A 20,100-nucleotide genomic window follows, 5' to 3' on the forward strand; every position below is an offset into this window, starting at 1 on the left:
ATTAGACATTGTCATATGAGAATACAACCTCCATAATAACTTATACATAAGTAGGAAATTTGTACTTCTGTTTAACTGGTTCTTTTTCAACATAACATGCAGAAAACACAGTAATATACAGGTCTCATATGCAATAGGTACTAAAAATTAACAGTGCACACCAAGAAGTAGAAGGAATTTTTAGTACTGTATACCCTGCCTCCAGGGAGCGGGATACAGGGAAACTCACCACACTTCCATATCCAAGCAAAGACGCTCGAAAGACGCTGAGTGGATTCAGACGCTACTGGTGTACACTGCCGCTCTTGGTAACTGATAACGGACACGGACGCTCACCAACGGACACGGACGCTGAGCGACTCCACGTGCATGCAGACACTAAAGGCCTGCGACTCGGTCTGGGCGGGTTTATATCCAGTGTACACAACCGCAGCGTCTAAGCTGCGAACGAGTACCCTCGTGGTAGCGTCTGAGCCGGAAGTGAGGTTATTCAGTTCATGAAACGAGAGACCCGCGGGAACTGGCCATGAACTCGGAGGAGGGACGGCCAGGAGAGCGTCTGAAACCCCCTGTTGACTTAAACTCCCAGGATCGCGGCCTCACCTAGTCCTGGCGCCTATGATCCCCGGAGCGTAGCGCTGTCACACTCGAGATGTTCGGCGCATCAACACGCTGTTTGTAGTCTCCACCAAATCAGCGTAGCTGTGTCCTGACCCCTCTAGTAAGAGGAAGTCCATATACTCACTGTCTCCCCATGCTCCGGCCACAGCCTGGTAACGTCTGCTGGACCTGCTAGAACATCCGACAGACGCCCGTCAAGACAGCACTGTACCGCGAAGGTAAGCGTTGTTGCGACCCGGTGGGGAGTTGTTGGAGCGACTCTTTCTAATACACGTTTAAGACGCTGTTAAGAGAAGTCGCTCAAACAAAAACAGTAAGTCTATAAAATAAGAATTTACTTACCGATAATTCTATTTCTCGGAGTCCGTAGTGGATGCTGGGGTTCCTGAAAGGACCATGGGGAATAGCGGCTCCGCAGGAGACAGGGCACAAAAAAGTAAAGCTTTACTAGGTCAGGTGGTGTGCACTGGCTCCTCCCCCTATGACCCTCCTCCAGACTCCAGTTAGGTACTGTGCCCGGACGAGCATACACAATAAGGGAGGCATTTTGAATCCCGGGTAAGACTCATACCAGCCACACCAATCACACCGTACAACTTGTGATCTAAACCCAGTTAACAGTATGACAACAGAAAGGGCCTCTTAAAGATGGCTCCTTAACAATAACCCGAATTAGTTAACAATAACTATGTACAAGTATTGCAGATAATCCGCACTTGGGATGGGCGCCCAGCATCCACTACGGACTCCGAGAAATAGAATTATCGGTAAGTAAATTCTTATTTTCTCTATCGTCCTAAGTGGATGCTGGGGTTCCTGAAAGGACCATGGGGATTATACCAAAGCTCCCAAACGGGCGGGAGAGTGCGGATGACTCTGCAGCACCGAATGAGAGAACTCCAGGTCCTCCTTTGCCAGGGTATCAAATTTGTAAAATTTTACAAACGTGTTCTCCCCCGACCACGTAGCTGCTCGGCAGAGTTGTAATGCCGAGACCCCTCGGGCAGCCGCCCAAGATGAGCCCACCTTCCTTGTGTAGTGGGCTTTTACAGTTTTAGGCTGTGGCAGGCCTGCCACAGAATGTGCAAGTTGAATTGTGTTACAAATCCAACGAGCAATCGACTGCTTAGAAGCAGGTGCGCCCAACTTGTTGGGTGCATACAATATAAACAGCGAGTCAGATTTTCTGACTCCAGCCGTCCTTGCAATGTATATTTTTAAGGCTCTGACAACGTCCAACAACTTGGAATCCTCCAAGTCGCTAGTGGCCGCAGGTACCACAATAGGTTGGTTCAGATGAAATGCTGATACCACTTTAGGGAGAAAATGCGGACGAGTCCGCAGTTCTGCCCTATCCGAATGGAAGATTAGATAAGGACTTTTATAAGATAAAGCCGCCAATTCAGATACTCTCCTGGCAGAGGCCAGGGCTAGTAACATAGTCACTTTCAATGTGAGATATTTCAAATCCACCTTTTTCAATGGTTCAAACCAATGGGATTTGAGGAAATCTAAAACTACATTTAGATCCCACGGTGCCACCGGAGGCACCACAGGAGGCTGTATATGCAGTACTCCCTTGACAAAAGTCTGGACCTCAGGGACAGAGGCCAATTCTTTTTGGAAGAATATTGACAGGGCCGAAATTTGAACCTTAATGGATCCCAATTTGAGACCCATAGATAATCCTGATTGCAGGAAATGTAGGAAACGACCCAGTTGGAATTCCTCCGTCGGAACCCTCCGATCCTCGCACCACGCTACATATTTTCGCCAAATGCGGTGATAATGTTTCACGGTGACTTCCTTCCGTGCCTTAATCAAGGTAGGAATGACTTCTTCTGGAATGCCTTTCCCTTTTAGGATCTGGCGTTCAACCGCCATGCCGTCAAACGCAGCCGCGGTAAGTCTTGAAAAAGACAGGGACCCTGCTGTAGCAGGTCCCTTCTCAGAGGTAGAGGCCACGGTTCGTCCGTGAGCATCTCTTGAAGTTCCGGATACCAAGTCCTTCTCGGCCAATCCGGAACCACTAGTATTGTTCTTACTCTTCTTTGCCGTATGATCTTCAATACCTTTGGTATGAGCGGCAGAGGAGGAAACACATACACTGACTGGTACACCCAAGGAGTTACCAGTGCGTCCACAGCTATTGCCTGTGGATCTCTTGACCTGGCGCAATATTTGTCCAGTTTCTTGTTGAGGCGAGACGCCATCATGTCTACAATTGGTCTTTCCCAACGGTCTATTAACATGTTGAAGACTTCTGGATGTAGACCCCACTCTCCCGGATGAAGATCGTGTCTGCTGAGGAAGTCTGCTTCCCAGTTGTCCACGCCCGGGATGAACACTGCTGACAGTGCTATCACGTGATTCTCCGCCCAGCGAAGAATCTTGGCAGCTTCTGCCATTGCACTCCTGCTTCTTGTGCCGCCCTGCCTGTTTACATGGGCGACCGCCGTGATGTTGTCCGACTGAATCAACACCGGCTTTCCTTGCAGGAGAAGTTCCGCCTGGCTTAGAGCATTGTAGATTGCTCTTAGTTCCAGAATGTTTATGTGAAGAGACTTTTCCAGACTCGTCCATACTCCCTGGAAGTTTCTTCCTTGTGTGACTGCTCCCCAGCCTCTCAGGCTGGCGTCCGTGGTCACCAGGATCCAATCCTGAATGCCGAATCTGCGGCCTTCTAATAGGTGAGCCTTCTGCAACCACCACAGAAGTGACACCCTTGTCTTTGGTGACAGGGTTATTCGCAGGTGCATCTGCAGATGCGACCCTGACCATTTGTCCAACAGATCCCTTTGGAATATTCTTGCATGGAATCTGCCGAATGGAATTGCTTCGTAAGAAGCCACCATTTTTCCCAGGACTCTTGTGCATTGATGTACTGACACTTTTCCTGGTTTTAGGAGGTTCCTGACCAGATCGGATAACTCCTTGGCTTTTTCCTCTGGAAGGAAAACCTTTTTCTGAACCGTGTCCAGAATCATTCCTAGGAACAGCAGACGAGTTGTCGGGATTAAATGGGATTTTGGAATATTCAGAATCCACCCGTGTTGTCTTAGCACCTCTTGAGATAGTGCTAAAGCTGTCTCCAGCTGTTCTCTGGACCTTGCCCTTATTAGGAGATCGTCCAAGTATGGGATAACTAATACGCCTTTTCTTCGAAGAAGAATCATCATCTCGGCCATTACCTTGGTAAAGACCCGAGGCGCCGTGGACAATCCGAACGGCAGCGTCTGAAACTGATAGTGACAGTTTTGAACAATGAACCTGAGGTACCCCTGGTGTGCGGGGTAAATCGGAACGTGTAGATACGCATCCTTGATGTCCAAGGATACCATAAAGTCCCCTTCTTCCAGGTTCGCTATCACTGCTCTGAGTGACTCCATCTTGAACTTGAACTTTTTTATGTAGAGGTTCAAGGACTTCAGATTTAGAATAGGCCTTACCGAGCCATCCGGCTTCGGTACCACAAATAGAGTGGAATAATACCCCTTTCCTTGTTGTAATAGGGGTACTTTGACTATCACCTGCTGAGCGTACAGCTTGTGAATGGCTTCCAACATCCTCTCCCTTTCGGAAGAGACGGTTGGTAAGGCAGACTTCAGGAAACGATGAGGAGGATCCGTCTCTAATTCCAACCTGTACCCCTGAGATATTATCTGCAGGATCCAGGGGTCTACCTGCGAGTGAGCCCACTGCGCGCTGTAATTTTTGAGACGGCCCCCCACTGTCCCCGAGTCCGCTTGAGAGGCCCCAGCGTCATGCTGAGGTTTTTGCAGGAGCCGGGGAGGGCTTCTGTTCCTGGGAAGGAGCTGCCTGTTGGTGTCTCTTCCCTCTTCCTCTGCCTCGTGGCAGGTACGACAAGCCCTTTGCTCTCTTATTTTTGTAGGAGCGAAAAGGCTGTGGTTGAAAGGTCGGTGCCTTTCTCTGTTGGGGAGTGACTTGAGGTAAAAAAGTGGATTTCCCGGCAGTAGCCGTGGCCACCAAGTCTGATAGACCAACTCCAAATAACTCCTCCCCTTTATACGGCAAAACCTCCATGTGACGTTTTGAATCCGCATCGCCTGTCCACTGTCGTGTCCATAAGGCTCTTCTGGCTGAAATGGACATAGCACTCACCCGAGATGCCAGTGTGCAAATATCCCTCTGTGCATCACGCATATAGATAAATGCATCCTTTATTTGTTCTAACGACAGTAAAACATTGTCCCTATCTAGGGTATCAATATTTTCAATCAGGGATTCTGACCAAACTACTCCAGCACTGCACATCCAGGCAGTTGCTATAGCTGGTCGTAGTATAACACCTGCATGTGTGTATATATTCTTTTGAATAACTTCCATCTTTCTATCTGATGGATCCTTAAGTGCGGCCGTCTCAGGAGAGGGTAACGCCACTTGTTTGGATAAGCGTGTGAGCGCCTTGTCCACCTTAGGGGGTGTTTCCCAGCGCGCCCTAACCTCTGGCGGGAAAGGGTATAATGCCAATAACTTTTTTGAAATTATCAACTTTTTATCAGGAGCAACCCACGCTTCATCACACACGTCATTTAATTCTTCTGATTCAGGAAAAACTGTTTGTAGTTTTTTCACACCATACATAATACCCTGTTTTACGGTATCTGTAGTATCAGCTAAATGTAACGTCTCCTTCATTGCCAAAATCATATAACGTGTGGCCCTACTGGAAAATACGTTTGAATTTCTACCGTCGTCACTGGAATCAGTGCCCGTGTCTGGGTCTGTGTCGACCGACTGAGGCAAAGGGCGTTTTACAGCCCCTGACGGTGTTTGAGGCGCCTGGACAGGCATTAATTGATTGTCCGGCCGCCTCATGTCCTCAACTGACTGTTTAAGGGAAGATAAACCATCACGTAATTCCACAAATAAAGGCATCCATTCTGGTGTCGACCCCCTGGGGGGTGACATCTGCATATTTGGCAATTGCTCCGCCTCCACACCAATATCGTCCTCATACATGTCGACACCACGTACCGACACACACCGCAAACTCACAGGGAATGCTCTAATGAAGACAGGACCCACTAGCCCTTTTGGGGAGACAGAGGGAGAGTCTGCCAGCACACACCACAAAGCGCTATATATACAAGGGATATCCTTATATTAAGTGCTCCCTTATAGCTGCTTTAATATATATATATATAGCCATTAATGTGCCCCCCCTCTCTGTTTTACCCTGTTTCTGTAGTGCAGTGCAGGGGAGAGACCTGGGAGCCGTTCTGACCAGCGGAGCTGTGACAGAAAATGGCGCCGTGTGCTGAGGAGATAGGCCCCGCCCCTTTTTCGGCGGGTTCTTCTCCCGCTATTTTTCCAGTCAGGCAGGGGTTAAATATCTCCATATAGCCCCTATGGGCTATATGTGAGGTATTTTTAGCCTTGTATAAGGTTTATATTTGCCTCTCAGAGCGCCCCCCCCCAGCGCTCTGCACCCTCAGTGACTGCCCAGTGAAGTGTGCTGAGAGGAAAATGGCGCACAGCTGCAGTGCTGTGCGCTACCTTATGAAGACTGAGGAGTCTTCAGCCGCCGGTTTCCGGACCTCTTCACGCTTCAGCATCTGCAAGGGGGTCGGCGGCGCGGCTCCGGGACCGGACTCCACGGCTGGGCCTGTGTTCGATCCCTCTGGAGCTAATGGTGTCCAGTAGCCAAGCAGCAAATCCACTCTGCATGCAGGTGAGTTTACTACTTTCCCCCTAAGTCCCACGTTGCAGTGATCCTGTTGCCAGCAGGACTCACTGTAAAGAAAAAAACCTAAACTAAACTTTCTCTAAGCAGCTCTTTAGGAGAGCCACCTAGATTGCACCCTTCTCGTTCGGGCACAAAATCTAACTGGAGTCTGGAGGAGGGTCATAGGGGGAGGAGCCAGTGCACACCACCTGACCTAGTAAAGCTTTACTTTTTTGTGCCCTGTCTCCTGCGGAGCCGCTATTCCCCATGGTCCTTTCAGGAACCCCAGCATCCACTTAGGACGATAGAGAAAAATAAAGTAATGAAAACTTGAGGCTGCTTTCACAGCAGCCCTGTGACCATGCGGCTTCCTGCCGCACCAAGCAAAAAACTGATCTGACTGAATCAGTGGGCGGGACTATATAGTGGAGGCCCCAATGCATCCTGGGAGGCCAGAAAGCTCGTGACCATGTTGGTGCCATTTTCGCTGTCGCTCGACAATATCCCAATGTTATCCTGTGGATAATCCTGTGGACCAAGCCAGAGAAATCTTTATTCTAAAGGTAAGATTAGCAGTACATGCTTCAGAACTCCATGGACTCCCCCACCCATGATGACAAATCAGGCAATTGGAAGTTTTTAATTGGCTAAATCGAACCATAAGTGCATGTCATTATGGAAGTTATAAAAAAAACAGCCTCAAATTATCCCAAAATCAACTTTTTTGTTTTTATGCACCCCAAATGAAAAACATTTATTGAAACATTACTCTATAATTCTACTTTAATAAAAAAAAAAAAAGTAGCCTCAAACCACCAAAAAGTGGCCTTTGTACTTTATTGCTTTTTTTGTTTTATTGGTATTTAAAGTTATTTTTTCATTTTGCTATTTTAAAAACAATGGGGATATTCAATTGTTTGAAAAGTCAGTTGGGTGTCTTTTTTCCTATCTAATAGACAGGAAAAAACAGATACCCAACCAACTTTTCAAACATTTGAATCTCCCCCCAATAAATGCACAAATCAACCATCAGACATCTGTCAACCACCTCTAGCACTTTCCTTATGGCCGCTACCAGCGTTCTATATGGTTTGGCCATCTCAGTCGTCACTTTTTTGGGGTCCACAATGGTTTCCCCAATTTGTCATGCCCTTTGTTCAGATTGCTTTTTGTACAAAAATGTGCACTCTCGCCATGAGTAGCACAAATTGACATTACTAATTGACCTGTACATCCCTCAGGTGCATACATTAGTGTGAAGTGTGCAAGTTTTCATTTAACCCCACGGTGGAAATTCAATTAACATGCTGGCAGCCACTAAATGGCACCTCAACTTCTGTTATGTTCAGACATGACCAGCTGTCGGCGCCAGGAATTCAGCTTGCTGCCCCCAGAAATGGCGAGCTGGAAGGTGGAAAAATTGACCAGTTTTGGCATGCAAAGGGCACCCATGACTCGCGCTCAGCACTTTGGTCGTGTTTCACCATTTTACACCTCTAAGCAGTCTTTTAGGACACAACATGAGCAAATAAAAAACCCACTGTATTGAGCCCCACTACCGGCATGACGAACAATTGAACCCCTCCACGTGTTTTACAACAGCAAGACTATAAAGGGTGCAGATGACTATCCACTAACAATGGCATCCCTGTAATGTTGGGACTGCTCGACACTGCAATTAGACCAATTGTCACGCATCTTGAACTAGAAAATAAGAATTTACTTACCGATAATTCTATTTCTCGTAGTCCGTAGTGGATGCTGGGAACTCCGTAAGGACCATGGGGAATAGCGGCTCCGCAGGAGACTGGGCACATCTAAAGAAAGCTTTAGGACTATCTGGTGTGCACTGGCTCCTCCCCCTATGACCCTCCTCCAAGCCTCAGTTAGGATACTGTGCCCGGACGAGCGTACACAATAAGGAAGGATTTTGAATCCCGGGTAAGACTCATACCAGCCACACCAATCACACCGTACAACTTGTGATATGAAACCCAGTTAACAGCATGATAACAGAGGAGCCTCTGAATAGATGGCTCACAACAAGAACCCGATTAGTTAACAATAACTATGTACAAGTATTGCAGACAATCCGCACTTGGGATGGTCGCCCAGCATCCACTACGGACTACGAGAAATAGAATTATCGGTAAGTAAATTCTTATTTTCTCTGACGTCCTAGTGGATGCTGGGAACTCCGTAAGGACCATGGGGATTATACCAAAGCTCCCAAACGGGCGGGAGAGTGCGGATGACTCTGCAGCCCCGAATGAGAGAACTCCAGGTCCTCCTCAGCCAGGGTATCAAATTCGTAGAATTTTGCAAACGTGTTTGCCCCTGACCAAGTAGCTGCTCGGCAAAGTCGTAAAGCAGAGACCCCTCGGGCAGCCGCCCAAGATGAGCCCACCGTCCTTGTGGAATGGGCTTTTATTGATTTAGGCTGCGGTAATCCTACCGCAGAATGCGCCAGCTGAATAGTGCTACAAATCCAGCGCGCAATAGACTGCTTAGAAGCAGGAGCACCCAGCTTGTTGGGTGCCATCAGGATAAACAGCGAGTCAGTTTTCCCGACTCCAGCCGTCCTGGAAAAATAAAATTTTCAGGGCCCTGACTACGTCCAGCAACTTGGAATCCCCCAAGTCCCCAGTAGCCGCAGGCACCACAATAGGTTGGTTCAAGTGAAAACCTGAGACCACCTTCGGGAGAAACGGAGGACGAGTCCTCAACTCTGCCCTATCCATATAGAAAATCAGATAAGGCCTTTTACATGACAAAGCCGCCAATTCTGACACACGCCTGGCCAAGGCCAACAGCATGACCACTTTCCACGCGAGATACTTTAGCTCCATGGTTTTAAGTGGCTCAACCAATGCGACTTTAGGAAATCCAACACCACGTTGAGATCCAAAAAGTGCCACAGGAGGCACAAAAGGAGGCTGAATATGTAGTACTCCTTTAACCAAAGTCTGAACTTCAGGCAGTGAAGCCAGTTCTTTCTGGAAGAAAATCGACAGAGCCGAAATCTGGACCTTGATGGACCCCAATTTGAGGCCCAAACGTCACCCCTGCTTGCAGGAAGTGCAGGAATCGACATAGTTGAAATTCCTCCGTCGGGGCCTTCATGGCCTCCCACCAAGCAACAAATTTTCGCCAAACGCGGCGATAATGTCTTGCGGTGACATCCTTCCTGGCTATGATCAGGGTAGGGATGACTTCCTTCGGAATACCCTTTTCCTTTAGGATCCGGTGTTCTACCGCCATGCCGTCAAATGCAGCCGCGGTAAGTCTTGGAACAGACAGGGTCCCTGCTGCAGCAGGTCTTGTCTGAGCGGCAAAGGCCAAGGGTCCTCTGCCAGCATCTCTTGAAGTTCCGGGTACCAAGCTCTTCATGGCCAATCCGGAACCCCGAGTATGGTTTTCACTCCTCGCCTTCTTATTATTCTCAGTACCTTGGGTATGAGAGGTAGAGGAGGAGACACATAAACCGACTGGTACACCCACGGTGTCACTAGAGCGTCCCCAGCGATCGCCTGAGGGTCCCTTGACCTGGCGCAATATCTTTTCAACTTCTTGTTGAGGCGGGACGCCATCATGTCCACCCGTGGTCATTCCCAACGGTTTACCCGCATTTGGAAAACTTCTGGATGAAGTCCCCATTCTCCTGGGTGTAGGTCGCCCATCGGAGAATCCTTGTGGCTTCTGCCATCGCCATCCTGCTTCTTGTGCCGCCCTGTCTGTTTACATGGGCGACCGCCGTGATGTCGTCTGATTGGATCAGTACCGGCTGGTTCTGAAGCAGGGGCCTTGCTTGGCTTAGGGCATTGTAAATGGCCCTTAGCTGCAGAATATTTATGTGAAGCGAAATCTCCTTGGAAATTTCTTCCCTGTGTGACTGCACCCCAGCCCCGAAGGCTGGCATCCGTGGTCACCAGGACCCAGTCCTGTATTCCGAATCTGCGGCCCTCTAGTAGATGAGCCCTCTGCAGCCACCACAGCAGCGACACCCTGTTTCTTGCTGACAGGGTTATCCGCTGTTGTATCTGTAGATGGGACCCGGACCATTAGTCTCACAGGTCCCACTGGAACGTCCTTGCGTGGAGTCTTCCGAATGGAATTATGCTTCGTACGAAGCTACCATTTTTCCCAGGACTCGTGTGCATTGATGTACCGACACCTGTCCTGGTTTTAGAATGTCTCTGACTAGAGATGACAACTCCTCGGCTTTTTCCACTGGAAGAAACACTCTTTTCTGGTCTGCGTTCAGAAACATTCCCAGGAACAGAAGACGTGTCGTCGGGACCAGCTGGGACTTTGGAATATGGAGAATCCAGTCGTGCTGTTGTAGCACTTCCCGAGAGAGTGCTACCCCCACTACCAACTGTTCTTTGGACCTCGCCTTTATCAGGAGATCGTCCAAGTACGGGATAATAAAAACTTCCTTCTTGCGAAGGAGTATCATCACTTCGGCCATTACCTAGGTAAAGACCTTTGGTGCCGTGGACAACTCCAACGGCCGCGTCTGGAACGGATAGTGACAGTCCTGTACCACATATCTGAGGTACTCCTGGTGAGGGGGGTAAATGGGGACATGCAGGTACGCATCCTTGATGTCCAGGGAGACCCTGTAATCCCCCTCGTCCAGGCTCGTAATAACCGCCCTGAGCGATTCCATCTTGAACTTGAATCTTCTGATATAAAAGGTCAAGTATTTTAATTTCAAGATGGGTCTCACCGAACCGTTGCGGTACCACAACCACTGTGGAATAGTAACCCCTTCCTTGCTGAAGGAGGGGCACCTTGACAATCACTTGTTGTGATTATAGTGTTGAATATCCACCAACACCGTCTCCCTGGCAGAGGGAGGTGCCGGTAAGGCAGATTTTAGGAAACGGCGGGGGGAAGAACGTCTCGAACTCCAGCCTGTACCCCTGAGATACTACTTGAAGGACCCAGGGATCCATGTGAGAGAGCCCACTGTCCGCTGAAATATCTGAGACGGGCCCCCACCGTACCCGGGTCCGCCTGAGCAGCCCCAGCACCATGCTGTGGACCTACCGGACGCAGGGAGGACTTCTGCTCTTGGGAACTAGCTGTGTGTTGCAGTTTTTTCCTCTACCTTTGCCTCTCGGCAGAAAGGATGAGCCTCTAGCCCTCTTGCTTTTCTGGGGCCGAAAGGACTGTACTTGATGATACGGTGCTTTCTTTTGTTGTGGGGTAGCCTGTGGCAAAAAAAAAAAAAATCAATTTCCCAGCAGTAGCTGTGGAAACGAGGTCTGAAAAACTATCCCCAAACAGTTTTACCCCCTTATAGGGCAACTTCCATGTGCCGATTCGAGTCGGCATCGCCTGACCATTGCCAAGTCCATAACCCCCGTCTGGCGGCAATGGACCTAGCGCTTATTTTTGATGCCAGCCGGCAAATATCCCTCTGTGCATCACGCATGTATAAGACTACGTCTTTTATATGCTCTATTTTCAGCAAAATATTGTCCCTATCCATAGTTATTTTCCGACAGGGAATCTGACCACGCAGCGGGAGCACTGCACATCCATGCCGAAGCAACGGCTGGTCGCAATATAATGCCCTAGTGTGTGACCATATCTTATAGGGTAACCTCCTGCTTTCTATCAGCAGGTTCCTTCAGGGCGGCCGTACCCGGAGACGGTAGTGCCACCTTTTCTGATAAGCGTGTAAGCGCTGTATCTACCCTATGGGGTGTTTCCCCGCGTGACCTATCCTCTGGCGGGAAAGGGTACGCTGCCAATAACCGTTGTAGAAATTATCAATTTCTTACCGGGGGAAGACCACTCTTCCTCACACACCTCATTTAATTTCTCAGATGCAGGAAAAACTACTAATAGTTTTCTCTCACCAAACACAATACCCTTTTATGTGGTACCTGGGGTATAATCATAAATGTGTAATACATTTTTCATTGCCTCAATCCTGTAACGGGTGGACCTATTTGGAGGGTACACCAGTCTCATCGATGTCGACACTGGAGTCAGTATCCGTGTCGACATCTGTGTCTGTTATCTGAGGTAGCGGGCGATTTTAGAGCCCCCCCATGACATTTGAGACACTGGAACAGGCACAAGCTGAGTAGCCGGCTGTTCCGTGTCGTCGACCTTTTATGTAAGGAGTTGACACTTTCACGTAATCCTTCCATAAGTTCAACCACACCGGTGTCGACCCCGCAGGGGGTGACAACATATTTACAGGCATTCGCTCCGCCTCCACCTCATTATCCTCCACATACCTGTCGACACAGCCGTACCGACACACAGCACACACACAGGGAATGCTCTGATAGAGGACAGGACCCCACAAAGCCCTTTGGGGAGACAGAGGGAGAGTATGCCAGCACACACCAGGGCGCTATATATCACAGGGATAGCACCTATAAAAAAGTGTTTTCCCTTATAGCTGCATATATATTTGTATACTGCGCCTAAATTGTGCCCCCCCCCTCCCTCTCTTTTTAACCCTTTCATTAACTGCAGGGGAGAGCCAGGGAGCTTCCCTCCAACGGAGCTGTGAGGGAAAAATGGCGCCAGTGTGCTGAAGGAGATAGCTCCCCCCCTTTTTCGCGGACTTTTCTCCCGCATTTTTATGGATTCTGGCAGGGGTTAATGTACATCCATATAGCCCTGGGGGTTATATGTGATGTATTTTTGCCAGCCAAGGTGTTAATATTGCTGCTCAGGGCGCCCCCCCCCCCAGCGCCCTGCACCCATCAGTGACCGCAGTGTGAGGTGTGCATGAGGAGCAATGGCGCACAGCTGCAGTGCTGTGCGCTACCTTGATGAAGACTGAGGTCTTCTGCCACCGATTTTCCGGACCTCTTCTTGCTTCTGGCTCTGTAAAGGGGCCGGCGGCGCGGCTCTGGGACCGGACTCCGAGGCTGGGCCTGTGTTCGATCCCTCTGGAGCTAATGGTGTCCAGTAGCCTAAGAAGTCCAAGCTGGCTGCAAGCAGGCAGGTTCGCTTCTTCTCCCCTTAGTCCCTCGATGCAGTGAGCCTGTTGCCAGCAGGTCTCACTGAAAATAAAAAACCTAAAACTAACTTTTATCTAAGAAGCTCAGGAGAGCCCCCTAGATTACACCCTGCTCGGTCGGGCACAAAAATCTAACTGAGGCTTGGAGGAGGGTCATAGGGGGAGGAGCCAGTGCACACCAGATAGTCCTAAAGCTTTCTTTAGATGTGCCCAGTCTCCTGCGGAGCCGCTATTCCCCATGGTCCTTACAGAGTTCCCAGCATCCACTAGGACGTCAGAGAAAAGCCATTAAAAAAAATAAGAATTTACTCACCGGTAATTCTATTTCTCGTAGTCCGTAGTGGATGCTGGGGACTCCGTCAGGACCATGGGGAATAGCGGCTCCGCAGGAGACAGGGCACAAAATTTAAAAGTTTGACCACTAGGTGGTGTGTACTGGCTCCTCCCCCTATGACCCTCCTCCAAGCCTCAGTTAGGATACTGTGCCCGGACGAGCGTACACAATAAGGAAGGATTTTGAATCCCGGGTAAGACTCATACCAGCCACACCAATCACACCGTACAACTTGTGATCTGAACCCAGTTAACAGTATGATAACGTAGGAGCCTCTGAAAAGATGGCTCACAACAATAAACAACCCGAATTTTTTGTAACAATAACTATGTACAAGTATTGCAGACAATCCGCACTTGGGATGGGCGCCCAGCATCCACTACGGACTACGAGAAATAGAATTACCGGTGAGTAAATTCTTATTTTCTCTGACGTCCTAGTGGATGCTGGGGACTCCGTCAGGACCATGGGGATTATACCAAAGCTCCCAAACGGGCGGGAGAGTGCGGATGACTCTGCAGCACCGAATGAGAGAACTCCAGGTCCTCCTTAGCCAGGGTATCAAATTTGTAGAATTTTACAAACGTGTTCTCCCCCGACCACGTAGCTGCTCGGCAGAGTTGTAATGCCGAGACCCCTCGGGCAGCCGCCCAAGATGAGCCCACCTTCCTTGTGGAGTGGGCATTGACAGATTTAGGCTGTGGCAGGCTTGCCACAGAATGTGCCAGTTGAATTGTGCTACAAATCCAACGAGCAATCGTCTGCTTAGAAGCAGGAGCACCCAGCTTGTTGGGTGCATACAGTATAAACAGCGAGTCAGATTTTCTGACTCCAGCCGTCCTTGAAATATATATTTTCAATGCTCTGACAACGTCCAGCAACTTGGAATCCTCCAAATCGCTAGTAGCCGCAGGCACCACAATAGGCTGGTTCAGGTGAAACGCTGATACCACCTTAGGCAGAAAATGAGGACGCGTCCTCAATTCTGCCCTGTCCGAATGGAAAATCAGATATGGGCTTTTATACGATAAAGCCGCCAATTCCGACACTCTCCTGGCTGAAGCCAGGGCCAGTAGCATGGTTACTTTCCATGTAAGATATTTCAAATCTACCGATTTGAGTGGCTCAAACCAATGGGATTTGAGAAAATCCAAAACTACATTGAGATCCCACGGTGCCACCGGGGGCTGTATATGTAGTACTCCTTTTACAAAAGTCTGGACTTCAGGAACTGAAGCCAATTCTTTCTGGAAGAAAATCGACAGGGCCGAAATTTGAACCTTAATGGACCCTAATTTGAGGCCCATAGATAATCCTGTTTGCAGGAAATGTAGGAATCGACCCAGTTGAAATTCCTCTGTCGGGGCCTTCCTGGCCTCACACCATGCAACATATTTTCTCCAAATGCGGTGATAATGTTGTGCAGTCACCTCCTTCCTGGCTTTGACCAGGGTAGGGATGACCTCTTCCGGAATGCCTTTTTCCCTTAGGATCCGGCGTTCAACCGCCATGCCGTCAAACGCAGCCGCGGTAAGTCTTGGAATAGACACGGTCTCTGCTGAAGCAGATCCCTTCTTAGAGGTAGAGGCCACGGATCTTCCGTGAGCATCTCCTGAAGTTCCGGGTACCAAGTCCTTCTTGGCCAGTCCGGAGCCACTAGTATCGTTCTTACTCCCCTTTGCCGTATAATTCTCAGTACCTTGGGTATGAGAGGCAGAGGAGGGAACACATACACTGACTGGTACACCCATGGTGTTACCAGAGCGTCCACAGCTATTGCCTGAGGGTCTCTTGACCTGGCGCAATACCTGTCCAGTTTTTTGTTGAGGCGGGACGCCATCATGTCCACCATTGGTCTTTCCCAATGGACTACAATCATGTGGTGAACACTGCTGACAGTGCTATCACATGATTTTCCGCCCAGCGAAGAATCCTTGCAGCTTCTGCCATTGCCCTCCTGCTTCTTGTGCCGCCCTGTCTGTTTACGTGGGCGACTGCCGTGATGTTGTCCGACTGGATCAACACCGGCTGACCCTGAAGCAGAGGTTTTGCCAGGCTTAGAGCATTGTAGATTGCTCTTAGTTCCAGTATATTTATGTGAAGAGACGTTTCCAGGCTTGACCACACGCCCTGGAAGTTTCTTCCTTGTGTGACCGCTCCCCAGCCTCTCAGGCTGGCATCCGTGGTCACTAGGACCCAGTTCTGTATGCCGAATCTGCGGCCCTCTAACAGATGAGCACTCTGCAACCACCATAGCAGAGAGACCCTTGTCCTTGTCGACAATTTTATCCGCTGATGCATCTGCAGATGCGATCCGGACCATTTGTCTAGCAGATCCCACTGAAAAATTCGTGCATGGAATCTGCCGAATGGAATCGCTTCGTAAGAAGCCACCATTTTTCCCAGGACTCTTGTGCATTGATGCACAGACACTGTCCCTGGTTTTAGGAGGTTCCTGACGAGTTCGGATAACTCCCTGGCTTTCTCCTCCGGAAGAAATACCTTTTTCTGAACAGTGTCCAGAATCATCCCTAGGAACAGCAGACGTGTCGTCGGGATCAGTTGGGATTTTGGAAAATTCAGAATCCACCCGTGCTGTTGGAGCACTACTTGAGTTAGTGCTACTCCGACCTCCAGCTGTTCTCTGGATCTTGCCCTTATCAGGAGATCGTCCAAGTAAGGGATAATTAATACGCCTTCTCTTCGAAGAAGGATCATCATTTCGGCCATTACCTTGGTAAAGACCCTGGGTGCCGTGGACAATCCAAACGGCAGCGTCTGAAACTGATGACAGTTTTGTACCACGAACCTGAGGTACCCTTGGTGTGAAGGGCAAATTGGGACATGAAGGTAAGCATCCTTGATGTCCAAGGACACCATAAAATCCCCTTCTTCCAGATTCGCTATCACTGCTCTGAGTGACTCCATCTTGAACTTGAATCTTTGTATGTACAGGTTCAGAGATTTCAGATTTAGAATAGGTCTTACCGAGCCGTCCGGCTTCGGTACCACAAATAGCGTGGAGTAATACCCCTTTCCCTGTTGTAGAAGGGGTACCTTGATTATCACCTGCTGAGAATACAGCTTGTGAATGGCTTCCAATACCGTCGCCCTGTCTGAGGGAGACGTTGGCAAAGCAGATTTTAGGAACCGGCGAGGGGGAGACTTCTCCAATTCCAACCTGTAACCCTGAGATACTACCTGCAGGATCCAGGGGTCCACCTGCGAGTGAGCCCACTGTGCGCTGAAATTCTTGAGGCGACCCCCCACCGCCCCTGAGTCCGCTTGTAAGGTCCCAGCGTCATGCTGAGGCCTTTGCAGAAGCCGGGGAGGACTTCTGCTCCTGGGAAGGGGCTGCTTGCTGCAGTCTCTTACCCTTTCCTTTGCCTCGGGGCAAATATGAATGTCCTTTTGCTCGCTTGTTCTTATAGGAACGAAAGGACTGCGGCTGAAAAGACTGCGTCTTTTTCTGCTGGGAGGGGACTTTCCATATGCCGTTTGGAATCCGCATCGCCTGACCACTGTCGTGTCCATAGACTTCTTCTGGCAGAAATGGACATCTCACTTACTCTTCATGCAAGAGTGCAGATATCCCTCTGTGCATCTCGCATATAAAGGAATGCATCCTTTAATTGCTCTATAGTCAATAAAATACTGTCCCTATCCAGGGTATCAATATTTTCAGTCAGGGAATCCGACCAAGCCACCCCAGCACTGCACATCCAGGCTGAGGCGATTGCTGGTCGCAGTATAACACCAGTATGTGTGTATATACTTTTTAGAGTATTTTCCAGCCTCCTATCAGCTGGATCCTTGAGGGCGGCCGTATCAGGAGACGGTAACGCCACTTGTTTGGATAAACGTGTGAGCGCCTTGTCCACCCTAGGGGGTGTTTCCCAGCGCGCCCTAACCTCTGGCGGGAAAGGGTATAATGCCAATAACTTCTTTGAAATTAGCAGTTTTTTATCAGGGGTAACCCACGCTTCATCACACACGTCATTCAATTCCTCTGATTAAGGAAAAACTACAGGTAGTTTTTTCAGACCCCACATAATACCCCTTTTTGTGGTACTTGCAGTATCAGAGATATGCAAAGCCTCCTTCATTGCCGTGATCATATAACGTGTGGCCCCACTGGAAAATACGTTCGTTTCTTCACCGTCGACACTAGATTCGGTGTCCGTGTCTGTGTCGACCGACTGAGGCAAAGGGCGTTTTACAGCCCCTGACGGTGTTTGAGACGCCTGTACAGGTACTAACTGGTTTGCCGGTCGTCTCATGTCGTCAACCGACTTTGCAGCGTGCTGACATTATCACGTAATTCCATAAACAAAGCCATCCATTCCGGTGTCGACTCCCTAGGGGGTGACATCACCATTACCGGCAATTGCTCCGCCTCCACACCAACATCGTCCTCATACATGTCGACACACACGTACCGACACAGCAGACACACAGGGAATGCTCTGATAGAAGACAGGACCCCACTAGCCCTTTGGGGAGACAGAGGGAGAGTTTGCCAGCACACACCAAAGCGCTATAATTATATAGGAACAACCTTATATAAGTGTTGTTTCCTTATAGCTGCTTAAATATATATAATATCGCCAAAAAATGCCCCCCCTCTCTGTTTTTTACCCTGTTTCTGTAGTGCAGTGCAGGGGAGAGCCTGGGAGCCTTCCTAGCAGCGGAGCTGTGTAGGAAAATGGCGCTGTGTGCTGAGGAGATAGGCCACGCCCCCTATTCCGGCAGGCTCTTCTCCCGGTTTTTCTGAGACCTGGCAGGGGTGAAATACATCCATATAGCCTCATGGACTATATGTGATGTATTCTTTTTAGCCAGAAAGGTATTAACATTGCTGCCCAGGGCGCCCCCCCCAGCGCCCTGCACCCTCAGTGACCGCCGGTGTGAAGTGTGCCTGAGCGCAATGGCGCACAGCTGCAGTGCTGTGCGCTACCTCATGAAGACTGAAAAGCCTTCAGCCGCCGGTTTCTGGACCTCTTCTTACTTCGGCATCTGCAAGGGGGTCGGCGGCGCGGCTCCGGTGACCCATCCAGGCTGTACCTGTGATCGTCCCTCTGGAGCTAGTGTCCAGTAGCCTAAGAAGCAAATCCATCCTGCACGCAGGTGAGTTCACTTCTTCTCCCCTAGGTCCCTCGTTGCAGTGAGCCTGTTGCCAGCAGGACTCACTGAAAATAATAAAACTATCAAAACTTTTACTCTAAGCAGCTCTTTATGAGAGCCACCTAGATTGCACCCTGCTCGGACGGGCACAAAAACCTAACTGAGGCTTGGAGGAGGGTCATAGGGGGAGGAGCCAGTACACACCACCTAGTGGTCAAACTTTTAAATTTTGTGCCCTGTCTCCTGCGGAGCCGCTATTCCCCATGGTCCTGACGGAGTCCCCAGCATCCACTAGGACGTCAGAGAAATATATATATATTTTCAAGGGTAAGATCTCACCCTGCTGCCAACGCACCAAGGGGTAGATGTATTAAGCCTGGAGAAGTGATAAATGGAAGGTGATAATGCACCAGCCAATCAGCTACTAATTTTTCAAACCCATAATGACTGGCTGGTGCATTATCACCTTCCACTTATCACTGCTTTATCACTTCTCCAGGCTTAATACATCTGCCCCTAAAACACAAACCAGGGGCAGAGGGATTAGAGGCAGCGGCTCTGCGGGCATTGGCGCGTGCAGCTACTGCACCCCACATCGCTGTCCGCTGAACGGGAACTGCTACGACAGCACGCGGCCTCCATTTTGGATCAGACCTCTCTGCACGCGCGCCCCCGCCCCCCTCAACGCCGAAGATGCCGCAGACTGACCTCCCCCAGTCTCATGCTGATCACCTCACCCCGGGTATTACGCCTCTCTCGTCATATCCATCCATAGTGGCCTGGACCACCCAACCCCGCACGCTAGCCAACACATCCATTCCGCGCTCACCCGTTCTTCAGATCCACCTCCAGCAGCTTCCCATAGCCTCCGAAGAACCGCTGGATGTCTTTTTCCCGGACATGATAGCTCAGTCTCCCGATGTACACACGCGGCATCTCACTGGCTCAGAAAATGGCGGCCTCAGTTCCGCAGCAGAGATGACGCGACGCGACAATGGTGGGCGGAACGTCGTTTAATAAACTACCGGGGCGTGCCCTGTGCGCCTGACGGGACAGACGTAGGTGGCACGCGTGCGCAAGGCAGCCGCCGCCGCCAGAGGGCGGTGGCAGTGGGTCGACTCGTCTCTGTGACCCAGTGTGTGTATGTGTGTGGTGGCCGCCCTCCCCCAGTTCGTACGCGGTTTGATTCACTGCTCCTAAATACTAGATGCTGGTGCAGGGCTTGTTGTGACACTGTGGTATAGTGTTCTCTCGTTGCTCAAGCAAAGGTAAACGCAGAATTTCTGGAGGGGGGTTTCCAGAAGTTTGATTTTATATCACTTTGTTGCCAGCCCA

General features: G+C 49.7%; 1 protein-coding gene and 1 long non-coding RNA gene across 4 annotated transcripts in view; one reads left to right on the forward strand and one right to left on the reverse strand.

The window, feature by feature from the left end:
* The window catches only part of SRSF6 (serine and arginine rich splicing factor 6), a 38,930-nt gene that overhangs the window by 18,563 nt on the left and 267 nt on the right, over positions 1–20,100 (reverse strand). The window contains exon 1 of one of the 3 annotated variants that reach the window (XM_063960305.1): positions 19,595–19,816. The exons of the other annotated variants lie outside the window; for them this stretch is intronic. Coding sequence (XP_063816375.1) covers positions 19,595–19,701 — 107 coding nt within the window. The 5' untranslated portion in view covers positions 19,702–19,816. Of the gene's footprint in view, positions 1–19,594; positions 19,817–20,100 lie in introns of those variants that run through there. 3 annotated transcript variants of the gene reach the window in all.
* The window catches only part of LOC135055822 (uncharacterized), a 118,388-nt gene continuing 118,095 nt past the window's right edge, over positions 19,808–20,100 (forward strand). The window contains exon 1 of the long non-coding RNA XR_010243820.1: positions 19,808–20,033. This is a non-coding gene — a long non-coding RNA (uncharacterized LOC135055822). The remainder of the gene's footprint in view (positions 20,034–20,100) is intronic.

The sequence above is a fragment of the Pseudophryne corroboree genome, chromosome 3 (genome assembly GCF_028390025.1).
Source record: "Pseudophryne corroboree isolate aPseCor3 chromosome 3, aPseCor3.hap2, whole genome shotgun sequence".
Classification (NCBI taxonomy): Eukaryota; Metazoa; Chordata; class Amphibia; order Anura; family Myobatrachidae; genus Pseudophryne; species Pseudophryne corroboree.